The following is a 12,780-nucleotide window of genomic DNA, read 5'->3' on the forward strand; positions in this document are numbered from 1 at the left end:
GACTAGTTTCTCTTCACAAATTAAACACCGCATTCACAGGAAATAAAACAAGCTCAGCTGCCATTTCAACACAATATGCCCCCGAATTTCTCTCTGTCAAAAGCAACTGCTGTGATATACGTTTGAATAATTCCTCCAATCTCCCTTACTTGGGTTTCAATGTTGTTAGCTCTGTCTCTGCAGTTTACACAGCAGAGACAGCTGCTCTACTCACTGCCTGAGGCAGCATCTCAAAAGCATGATGTTGACTCAGTCTGAATGCAGGGGTCATCGTAGCCCTGGAAGATTAAATCCCAACTCTCACTCAAAGCATTTCCTCTGCCTTTCGTTTAAAAATGGAGAAACACATCACAAAGACTTCCACTTCCCTGGGCCTTTACTGTCAATCAATCCTTCATTCTCGAATTAATCGTTTCATAACGTGCAGAAAAGTTTACCAAAATCACTCTTGGAACTGGTACTAAAACGGATGTGATGGAATACGTTACTTACATTGTTTAGTTATTGACTGGAGCCCTGCTTGTTTGCTCTCAGAGCCTTTCAAAATTCAATACAGAAAGGCACACATTCTCAGATTAAAGTTTATGATTTTCTTTTTGATTTGTGGAGTAGGCCATTCATTTAACAAGCTCCCCCAGTCAGTAGGGATTAGAGGGTCCAGAATGGGTGATCAAGGTGGTAATTCAATGGGAACAAATTAATTGAAAGTGTCAATTAAAATTCCTCTGAAGTTGCACCAAACTGCATGGGTATTAATTTCTGTTAATTAAAAACAGAGCCTATGATTGTAAAAAGAATCGTACAGTGCAGAAGGCAGCTGTCTGATACTATAGAACCGTGCTTGCATTCAGAAAGAGCTTTGCAATCAGGCTTCCTCAAATGATAGTGTACAGGAAGTGGGGCATTTGGCCATTGTGTAGTTCAGCTATCCAATTTGTTACACATGCCTGATCTTTCCTCATTGTTCATATATTCCCTCCTCCCCCCATCCCCAAGTATGACCCCATCCCCTTTATAAAGTTACTATTCAATCTGCTTTGAGATCACAGCTTGCTGTCTAAAAGACATGTTTGCCCATGTCACTGCTGGCTGTTTTACTAATCACACCCTGGTTCCCGGTCCATCACATGATTTATTCCATCAAAAACTACTCAAGACTCCCATTAATCTTCTATCTGGTCAAGGGAGAAGGATCCAAATTTCTCCATCTTTTCCACATATGTGAAGTCTGTCATCGCTGGTGCCATTCTGGTCTAATCTCTTTCTGCAACCTCTCCAAAAGGTTTTAACATCATTCCTGAAGTGCTATTCCAGATTTGGATGCAATATTCCAGCAGAGGCCTAACCAGTGGACTTTTTTTCCACGAGATTTTGCAAAGCTTTGTTGCTTTTATACTCCATGCCTTGCATAGAGTAAAAGAAAAAAAATAAAATCATAAACTTTAATCTGAGAACGTGTGCCTTTCTATATTGAAGTCTGAAATACTGACAGCAAACAAGCAAACAAGTCTGAAAATTTGAAAAATCTAAGGATTAATAAATCCCCTGGGCCAGAGGGGATCTACCCGAGGTTACTATAGGCAGCGAGGGAAGAGATTGGTGCATTTGTGGCAATGATCTTTGCATCCTCACTGTCCACTGGATTAGTGCCAGATGATTGGAGGGTGGCAAATGGTAATCCCTTGTTCAAGAAAGGGAATAGGGATAATCCTGGGAATTACAGGGCAGTCAGTCTTACATTCGTGGTGGCCAAATTATTGGAAAGGATTCTGAGAAACAGGATTTATGATTACTTGGAAAATTAAAGTTTGATTAGAGAGAATCAACATGGCTTTGTGAGGGGCAGGTCATGCCTTTCTTTGAGGATGTGACAAAACACATTGATGAAGGTAGAGCAGTGGATGTGGTGTACATGGATTTTGGCAAGGTGTTCCCCATGGTAGGCTCATTCAGAAGGCAAGGAGGAATGGAATACAGGGAAATCTGCTGTCTGGATACAGAATTAGCTGGCCCACAGAAGACAGAGGGCAATGGTAAATGGAAGGTATTCAGCCTGGAGCTCGGTGACCAGTGGTGTTTCGCAGGGATCGGTTCTGGGATCTCTGCTGTATGATTTTAATAAATGACTTGAATGAGGAAGTGGAAGGGTGGGTCAGTAAGTTTACTGATGACAACAGTCGGTGGAGTTGTGGATAATGTGGAGGGCTGTTGTAGGTTGCAACAGGACATTGACAGGATGCAGAGCTGGGCTGATAAGTGGCAGATGGAGCTCAACCTGGAAAAGTGTGAAGTGATTCATTTTGGAAGGTCGAATTTGAATGCAGAGTACAAGATTAAAGCCAGGTTTCTTGGCAGTGTGGAGGAACAGAGGGATCTTGGGGTCCATGTTCATTGACCTGTCAAAGTTGCCACCCAAGTTGATAGGTTTGTTAAGAAGGCATATGGTGCGTTGGCTTTCATTAGCAGGGGGATTGAGTTTAAGAGCCACGAGGTTATGCTGCAGCTCTACTGAGCCCTGGTTAGACCACACTTGCGAACATTGTGTTCAGTTCTGGTCGCCTCATAATAGGAAGGATATGGAAGCTGTAGAGAGGGTGCAGAGGAGATTTACCAGGATGCTGCCTGGACTGGAGGGTGTATCTAATGAAGAAAGGGTTGAGGGAGCTAGGGCTTTTCTCATTGGAGGAAAGGTCTTTATCATTAATCCAGGTCACGCATTCACAGGCCAAACAACTTTCCAATCATAGCTGTATCAGCATAAACCCCCCCTCCAAACACAATGGCTAAATGGTCTGCAACTCAACTTCCAGTTGCTGCTTGTCCAATGCAGTAATACTTTAAAGCACATTTTTTAAAAAACAGTTCTTTCGCATTTCAGCTCACAATTTTCAAAAGCACAAAACTAACAAGCCATGGTGCCAAGAGTATGTTCAAATGGAGTCAACATCCCATAGCTGTTGTCTTCTCAGCCTCTCTCTCCGTTGGGATTTGTACACAGACCCCCAAAAAGGTCCATCTATTCTTGCAGCCTTTTTAAAAAATTGAACCATTTTCATTTACATTGCCTCTTCTTCTTCTGACTGAAATGCATTACTTCACTATATTAAATTTCATCAGCCCTGTGTGTCTCTCAGTTCACCAGCCCATGTCTTCCTGTCACTATTCTCCGCATTGGTCGCTGCATTTCTGAGTTTCGTGTCATTTATAAACTTTGAAACTTTGACTAAACTTAGCCAAATCCAAACCAGTAATATTGCGTACACATGTATTTTTTTAAAAAAAATCCTTGCACCTGGGAAACGCCACTTTATTTCCTTTAGATCTTATACAACAATTTTACCTCTGCTCTCTGTCTCTTAGCCAATTTTTGTATTCATATTGCCACTGTCCTTTGATTCCAGAGTTTAAATTTTGCCACAAAATCAATCAAACCACCCCTACCAAACCTGTCCGTTACTTCAAAAGAACTCAAATCGATGCAGTCGAACAAACTTTCCTTTTAACAAATCCATGCTTTCATTTGTTAGTCATTAGGAACAAGAGGAGGTCAATCAATCAGACTGTTCTGCCATTCAGTATAATCATGTTGCTTGAACACTTAAACTCACAATCACCATAACACTGAACTGGCATCCCTCTTATTTATAAATTAAACCCCCTCCCCTCCGGTTCAAGACTCTCCAACCAGAGTAAATATCTTACCTGTGTTTACACTCTCAATCCTGATTGGTTTAAGTGATATTGTGTCTCGCTCTTCAAAAGTCCAGAGAGAATACCGGCCCAGTTTACTCACCATCTGTTTATAGGACAGTCCCACCTTCCTGGGAACAAGTATAGGGAACCTTTGTCGTACTCCCTCCATAGCAGTAATACCTTTCCGAAGGTAAGCAGATCAAACCGCACACAGTACTCTCCAGGCACGGTCTAACCAAACTCCTACACAATCAAAAGCAAGACTTCACTGCTCCTGTTCTCAACCCTATTGGAATAAAGGCTGACATTACATTATCCTTCCTAAGAGCTTATCGAACCTGCACGTTAGTTGTCAGTGGCTTATTGACACGGAAACCCTAGGTCCCTTTGTACATTTATACTTTCCAACCTCTCAGTATTTCAGAAATATTCTGCACATCTGTTGCTCCGGCAGAAGTGGAGAACCTTATACTTATCCATGTTATATTCCATCTGCCATATTCTTGCCCAAACACTGCACCTTTCTGAATCCTCATTGATTGGTGGATACAACCTTAGACAAAAGCAAGGGCACCACGATGAGAAAAGGGGCATTGATATTATTGTAAGTTTTCTAGCTTCAGGGCTCGAAGCTTCTGCCTCAGAGACTGGAATGCCCGCACTGGGCCAAAGGCTCAACGTATACAGAATTGTTGAGAACATTATGTTTTCTTCCCTTGTGGAAAAAAAGTGAGCTCACGATGAGCCTCCCAAGGGATGTTACATTTTTCAGAAGTGCTGTTAGCCAGAACTGAAAATACTTAATAATGAATTAACATGTAAGAGTGTCTTCACTTATATAAGAATGTACCTCAGCTTCATGAAAAGCTTTTAGACTCCTGAACTTGGACAACAGCACTCAGGCTATTCATATTCATAGACCGACAATAGCACTGATGGTACTCTTTCCATTTAAGTTTCCAAACTTATTGGGTACTTTCAACTCCCAGCCTAATTCCATCAGACGGAAATATGGAAGAACATAACCAATAAACGGAAGACTCTCGGTAAGAGAAGGTAGTAGTTCTTTCTCAGCAGTAGTCTCCTTGCCTTGGGATGGAGGTAATGGGTTAAGGTCACACTCCAGAGCACAAGACCTGGGCTGTGACACCAGAGCGGCACTGCAGAAGTGCCGCACTGTCAGGGGTGCTGTCTTTTCAGATCAGACATTAAACCAAGGCTCTGTCTTCTGATGGAAGTAAAAATAATCCCGTGCTACTGTGTGAAAAGGGGCCTATGTATCCCATCAACAGCATCACTGCAGTAGATGATCTGCTTATTTACTTTACTGTTTGCTTTGGACCAGGCTGTGTACAAATTGGCCGCCATACTTCTGAAATTGCCACAGCTTCGCAATTTCAGCCCAGTGATTGTCTGAAGAACCATAACAGCTGGAATGCTCCGAGGCTGTGAAAAGGCACTCATTAAGTCTTACTCCAATCAAAATGGGGGACAGAGAGTTACAAAACTTGGAAGAAAGGATGCTCGAGGAAAGGATGCAGAGAGGTTAAGAGAGGGAAAAAAAATGATATGGAGTAGAAAGACAGCAAGGTATGACAAGAAGAAAGAATACAGAAAGAGGTGACAGAGTAAGAGTGAGAGGAAAAGCTTTTGGAGCCCTGTTCCTTCTTCAGGAAGAAGTCTTAGAAAGGTTGTGTTCTCAAATAAACTTGTTGGACTATAACCTGGTCTCATGTGGTTTTTGACCTTGTAAAACCCCAGTCAAACACCGACAACCCAATATCATGAAAGAAAGTAGGGCAGTGAGAACTTGCGAAGAGACAGACCAGGATAAGGAAAGACAGGTTAGTAGCGAAGGAAATGAAAGATAAGCAATTCATTGCATGGAGATAGATGCGTTCGTTTAAAATTCAATCTTGAAATGTAAGCATGATTGATAACGTTGCCTAATTGCCCCTGGACTCCCTGAAGGGTGGTATGTCTCCTCCTTGAGCTGCTGCAGATAATGCAACTTAAAGGCTTGAGAGGCCATTTTGTAGGGAGCCATTCATCTTGGCGAGGAGCCACATCTCGGTCTGACCAGGTAAAACAAAAACTAATTCATGGGCAGCCAGTTTGTTATTGCCAATGTGCTCCCAATCTCCTTTGTGACCAATTACAAAGTCCCGTGGCTGCTTGACTTCAGAATACCATTCACATACACCACCCTCACAGCAAGCGAGGAACATCCTCAAAAGAAAGAACATCCTTAACTAGAACCAAGTCACCATTCAACTCTAACCAGCTCTGAGTTATTGTGGTTCAGGAAACTAGTATTGGGGATCAGATGCTGAAGGGCATACGTTCTCAATGTCCCATACATGGTGACAATGTGGGATCCTCAAACATGATTTCTGACTAACCTCACCAACCCCTCTACCAGCATCATTCAATCAGTACCTTTCCTATCTGAAATCCTGGACTATTACATTGAAAAATAACAATTCCTCAACAAAGAGCTCCCAATGCAGTTTCTCAGAGGAACTGACAGAAGTCATAATGGTTCTGTACCACATCTCACTCATCACACACTGCCTTCTGTTAGCTAATGTGGTTTTTTTCTCCTCACCTACTTGGAAACCCTCAGACATAGTTGTCCTTGATGACCAGCAAACACAGGGGTGACCGATATTCACTGAGAGCTCCTCTCGAGGGCTCAGGAGAAACCTATCCCAGGGAAGTGTGAGCGAAGACAAATCCAAACAGCATCCAAAAGGAGAAAAATAGATGTCGGGCCATTGGGAAAAGAGTGGGAAATGGGAATGAGCTAAATTGCTCTTGCAGAGAGCTAGCACAGACTTGACAGGCCAAATAGCCTGATGAAGGGCTTTTGCCCGAAACACCGATTTTTCCTGCTCCTCGGATGCTGCCCGACCTGCTGTGCTTTTCCAGCACCACTCTAATCTTGACTCTGATCTCCAGCATCTGCAGTACCCACTTCTGCCTAGGCCAAATAGCACCCCCCAACTGTACTACTCTATTAACCTATGTGGAGCTCGCCACCACAAGGAGGAGTTGAGACAAATAGTTTTGAGGATGGGAGAGAAGCATATGACTGAAGGAGGGAATAGCAGGCATGTTGACTGGATTGGATGAAGTTGCTGATTTTTTTGTTTTGTGAGGTATTCCTGCAGGAACAGCCATTTCATCCCTTGCAGTGAGCCCAATTCACAGCCCCATTCCCCAGTATCCAGCGCTCCCTGAATCCTAACCCATGACCCTTCACCACTTTTGAGTCCTTCCGATAACTGAATCCCAATGGCTCCCCCCACCACATGTGCCGATTAGTGATGGGTCCCCCTCCCCACCAAATCTTAGTCCCAGCAATGGCCAATTTCGGATGCTGCGCTGGGGCTGATTCCCGAGTTCCGTCACCGCCTGCGGGATTGGATTGGGGTAGGGGGGCACATCACTGGTCTGGGTGCCGAAACATCACACCACATCGTGGATCTGAACGCGTCCTGCAACTGACAGGAAGAGGTTGCAGCCTGCAGCATATTGCCGAGAGCACAAACTCTTCCCTGTTTTCACCAGCATGCTGAAAACGATCGCCCGAGTTCAGGACAAAAGCCTGGATGGATAGGAACTGAACACGAACAAGATACATGAAAGCTGCTGGAGAGCTGAACAATCGGTTTCTGTGCCATGGGCCTGATTTCATTCTAAAGTTATTTCGAGCGCAGTCTATATATTTGTGACTTAAACTAGTCCAGAGACCCACCACTGTGCAAACTGTCATCCGTCATCAGGTTCCCTTTACACTCAGAGACTGAGGAGATTACAACACCATTAGTCAGAGTCAGTGCTGAACATAGAATCCCCACAGTGTGAAATCAGTCCACGCCAACCCTCTGAAGGGCATCCCTCTCCCCTACATGTCCCATGGCTTACCCACCCAGCCTACACATCCCTGGACACTGAGCAACTTAGCACAGCCAATCCACACATCTTTGGACTGTGGGAGGAAACCAGCGCAGACACAGGGAGAATGTGGAATCTCCACACAGACAGTCACCCGAGGCTGGAATCGAACCCGGGTTCCAAGTGCTGTGAGGAGGCAGTGCTAACCACTGAGTCACCATGCCGATGTCTTGAGAGATGCAACAGAGGACAAGACAGGAATTAATCCATTGCAAATGATTTGACCAATCACCTGAAAACGATAGAATTGTCTACACAAATAATCGCTGTACAATTAAAAATAAACCTTTTTCTGAGCTACATAAAGATATCTTCACCCCTTCGAACAGAATTTCCAAACACTGATACTGCGGAGTCATTCTCTTGGTTTTTAATTAAAAACAGAGGAACAAATCTCTTTGGGGTGAAATGCAATCAATGCTTTTGACTCTATTCCAATTGTAATGTCTTTCTGACTGAGTGGATCCCTTTTTGCAACTGCAGCACCACTCAAACTGTTTCCCTCTCGGTTTTCCCACCCCCTCCTGGGTTACAAAGGGATGTGCCTGTTCGTCAGTCGCAACCTCTTAATGCACGTCGACTTGGGTCAAGCCGGTCCGTGCTGCAACAAAATCCACATGCATTTATGTAGCACCTCTGAGGCGCTTCACAGGAGCACAAGCAGCCCAACATTGACACTCCGCCCTCTCAGAGAACGCCCCGCGGGAAAGATCACATGCAGACGTACCTTTATTTTCTCGAAGCGGTCCCCGAGTGCTGCCACCTGGTGGTCTCGGTGCCGCCCCACGAGCTTGCAGAGGGCACAGATGAGCTGCTCGTCAGTCACGCAGTACATGTTCACCTTCTCGCTCTCATGCTCCAGGCACATGAGGCCGCGGAGGTGCGAGTCGGGCACGGGCTCGATCAGCCGGTGCCCAGTGAAGGGCTTCTTGCTCGGGTGAGTGGCCTTCAGGCACCCATCGCAGTAGGAGACCTCGCAGGTCACGCAGGTTTTCACAGCCGCCCGCGGGGGGTCCTGCTCACAGAACTGGCACGGGATCCGCTCCACCGTCGTCATGGCGTTGCCGTCAAAGGGGCGCTCGCGCCGGCTCTCGCCCGGCGAATTGGGGCCACTGACTGAGGATGCCTTCTGGAAGCGGTCGATGATGTTCTGCAGTGTGACGTTGCGTTTCAGACCCTCTAAGCCGCGGTGGTTGAGGGCAATGACATAGCGGCAGGTCGGACACTGAAAGGCAGCGATTGATTCCACGCTCTCGTTCGACGCGCAGTGAGAGACTAGGATGCGGTGGGCGCAGCTGAAGCACAGGCTGTGGGCGCACGGCAGAAGCAGCGGGTCTTCGAAGAGCTCCAGACAGATTGGGCAGGTCAGTTCCGACTCCAGTGTTTCCATCTTCAGGCAAAGCAATCCTGTGTCGTCAGCAAAATCCAGGGAAGCTGGCGAGCTATCTGGAAAGGCAACACAGGATTGGATTAGACGACATTGTGCGTGCGTGTGTGTGTGTGTGTCTGCTGGGTGGAGGGGGCGGGTAAAGAAATGCGGGGCTCAACTTAGGGAGATTGCCGACTTACACTGCAGCCCACTGCCAGGCTATCGCCCCGGACACTATCCATGGCGGGGGCTGCAAGCCGGCTGCACTGAGGCGTACGGCCAAAGCGTCAGACAATTAAAGCATTTCGATCCCGGTGTCCCCAGCCCATCGCTGCGCTCAATCAGAATGGCTCCCCCCCCTCCCCCACATCGAAGGTAGGGACCGCTGCTTGGTGCCCGGCTTGACGGCCATTGCCTACCGCGGGCAGACAGCTCAGTCAGGCAGAATCCCTCCATCTCCGTGCTCTGGTACCTCCGAGCTGTGCATCAGAGAGGGGGCAGCTGCACGCGCTCTCCTCCCAGAGACCCCGTCCTGCTGCAGGACCTTCTAACCTTTCCTGAAACAAACAGCGCTTCATTAGCGGGGGCTTTAGGCTCTCATTAGCGAGCTGGAAACAGTGAGCCAGAGGGGAGGAGAAAACAAACATCAATGGGATTACATACAGCCAAGTACCTCTGGGCATCGTTAATTACAAACAACTCAGTTCAACATCATTAAGACTTTATTGATGGCTAATGCAACAGCTCAGAGAAGCATCACTTTGGTGAAAAAAGCTCTTCTTCCCATCAACAATTACAATGATCACTGCAGGCATCGTGTAGAATTATGACAGCAGCTTCGAAGTTCAAAAAGGGTCTCTCATTATGAAACAACCTCCTGGCCGCTGCAGGCGGTGTGTGACAGGACGGAGCAGAAACCCAGCATGAAGGCTTTGAACCCACGTTTCCAACCTTCCAAGAGCAGCCAACGTGACCATGACATTGGCAGCAGAGCAACAGGCTTCATATGGGCCTGGGGTGGGGGGGGTCCCACTAATCAACATTTCTCACTTCAGACCTCGGAGGGTCGACCCCTGTTCCAAGTAAAAACTGATTGGGGCTGGGATTATTCTCACCTCTCCTCGAACTTAAATTTATGTTCCCAACACGACCTTTGATTGTTCTGAGTTCTCCCAAAACCCTCTAATTTACTAGAGCAGCAAGCAGAAAAAAAAAATCAGACATGGGGAGGTGCCGCTAATCCCTGGCTGCGCGGCATGATTCATAAAAATTATTTTTTGAGCGCACAAATATTGAGTTCCAAGGTCTGATGGAACCCAGAGGTTCGAATGAGGCATCTCCCATACAGAGTGAAATTTGACAAATTGACAATGATGGTGAACAATACAAGAAAAGTTACAAAGACACCTGAAAATAAACACTGAATTATAATTGAATATTTTTGTTTATTATTCAATGATGGTGCACAAGGAAGGATAGATGGGGGGAGGAAGGGAGTGTCGTGAATTGAACTTCCTGGCTGCAAAGGACTCTGGGACATCCTTACAACTACTTTTGGAATGTAGCCCCATTATTAAGGTAGGAAGCCATCTTGTGCACAGCCAGTTTCTATGGAAGACAAGATAATGACCAGCTAATTTTAGTTTGCAACGTTAGTCGAGAGGTTAGTATTGACCGAGGCACAGAGCATGAATCTTCTGTGAATGGTGTGTCAGCACAGCCATCCGAGTGCCATCAGGGCCTTACACTCAACACCACAGTTTGAAAAACAGCACCTCTGACAGTATAGTACTCCCTCACTCCTGCACCAGTGTGCTAGACTTTACTATGTCTTCAAGATTTTGGAGTGGGGTTTGAACCCATGAGCTGCTGACCTGGAGGTAAGTGAGAAACCATCAGCTCAAATCATTATCCTGATGCCTCTCCCTTTCGTAAACCAAAATCCAACGTTTTCAAACAAAGACACAATGGGGACCATTTTGTACATTTACCAGTGCTGACAAGGAAGTGTCTCTATCTTGCTGCACAGATTCTAAAATGATTTCTTGCTGTGGACATGACTCACCGACCATATCAGCAAACATAGTCGTATCAACCCCTACCTCCCACTAGAAAAGGCCCTGAATCCTGTTCCTCTAGTCAGTTAGTTAGTTAATGGCTGATCTTCAGCCCACCTCCATTTATCTGTCTGTGCTACAAAGACCTCAATATCCCTGGTACCCAATCCAGCGATCACTCCGATTTTAAAATGCTCACCCTTATTTCCAAATCCCTCCCCTGGCCTCAACCCTCTTAGGTTTGGAATCTTCTCCTACACCACTCTTAGATAAGTGTATTCTTCCCATTCTGACTTCAGTGCTGCCCGTATTGTCATTGGTGGCCTTGCTTTTAGCTGGCTAGGCCCCTCAAGAACTGGAATTCCATCCCTAAATCCCTCTCTCTCTCTCGCTCTCTCTCTCTGTTCCTTTTGACACCTCTTAAAACCCACCCCTTTTGGACCAAGCTTTTGGTCACCTGCCTCACTGTCGTTTTATAATGCTCTGCTTCAGCTTTCTTTCTGACTACACTCTCCGTAAAGCATGAGACGACGACTTACTGCACTAAAAACGGCAAACTACAGTAATGCACATTGATACAAGGGACCTTTGCCCAAATGAAAATCGTTGTGACAGCATAATAAAAAGAAATCTCCTTCATATGTTTTAATTCTTAGCAAAGTCTTGAGACGTCAGAATAAACTCACTTGTGAGAGCTGTGTGAAAGTGACTCACTACTTGGTCCCTTGTGGGAGAGAGTTTCCTGGCCCATCCTCTTGTTATTCTACCACATGCACTTATAACATCGGTTCAAATAAAGGACAACAACACAGCAAATTACCCCTGCACAGATCCATTATGTTTCACGCAATGGTGGTCTGCCATCTTGCAGTTAGCCACTGTAGATCTTTATTAAAACTGACACAAGCCATTAACTGGCTCTTTTCACAACCTGAAATGAATGATTGACTGGGTTAAACATTGCTGGCATTGGCTGGATCCTTGTTTGGGCTGATGTACTGCAGCATATTTACACATTCTGTGACAGTGCAATGTCCACTCTACATTCTGTTGTTAGCCCAAGCCTGGATATTATCCAGATCTTGTTGCATTTGAACACGGGCTGCTTCAGTGTCTGAGGAGTCATGAATAGTGCTGAACATTGTGCAATCATCAGTGGACACCCTCACTTCTGACCTTATGATGGAGGGGAGGTCATTGATGAAGCAGCTGCAGATGGTTGGGCCTAGGACACTACCCTGAGGAAATGTGCCAGTCTTGGCCTTGTTATAGAATTGTCACCTCTGAACCAGAAGGTTGTGGGTTTAAATTACCTTTAGATTAGATTACCTAGTGTGGAAACAGGCCCTTCGGCCCAACAAGTCCACGCACGACCCTACGAAGAGAAACACACACCCCCTATATTTACCCCTGACTAATCCACCGAACACTACAGACAATTTAGCATGGTCAATTCACCTGACCTGCACATCTTTGGACTGTGGGAGAAAACCGGAGCACCCGGAGGAAACCCACGCAGACACGGGGAGAATGTGCAAACTCCACACAGTCAGTCGCCTGAGGCGGGAAATGAACCCAGGTCCCTGGTGCTGTGAGGCACCAGTGCTAACCACTGAGCCACCGTGCCACCCTCAAGCGCCCTCATACCCCACTTTAGAGACTTGTGTACTTGATCTACATATACCAAACACATTCATAAAC

General features: G+C 45.9%; 1 protein-coding gene across 7 annotated transcripts in view; it reads right to left on the reverse strand.

The window, feature by feature from the left end:
- mid1 (midline 1) overlaps positions 1-12,780 on the reverse strand; it is a 361,542-nt gene that overhangs the window by 126,650 nt on the left and 222,112 nt on the right. For 6 of the 7 annotated variants that reach the window (XM_043700454.1, XM_043700457.1, XM_043700455.1 and 3 more), the window contains one exon: positions 8,381-9,099. In XM_043700454.1, the coding sequence (XP_043556389.1) occupies positions 8,381-9,043 (663 nt within the window). In that variant the 5' untranslated portion in view covers positions 9,044-9,099. Of the gene's footprint in view, positions 1-8,380; positions 9,100-9,222; positions 9,382-12,780 lie in introns of those variants that run through there. The other variant, XM_043700458.1, reaches the window with a different exon arrangement.

This window comes from Chiloscyllium plagiosum, chromosome 12, assembly GCF_004010195.1.
Source record: "Chiloscyllium plagiosum isolate BGI_BamShark_2017 chromosome 12, ASM401019v2, whole genome shotgun sequence".
NCBI classification, from domain to species: domain Eukaryota; kingdom Metazoa; phylum Chordata; class Chondrichthyes; order Orectolobiformes; family Hemiscylliidae; genus Chiloscyllium; species Chiloscyllium plagiosum.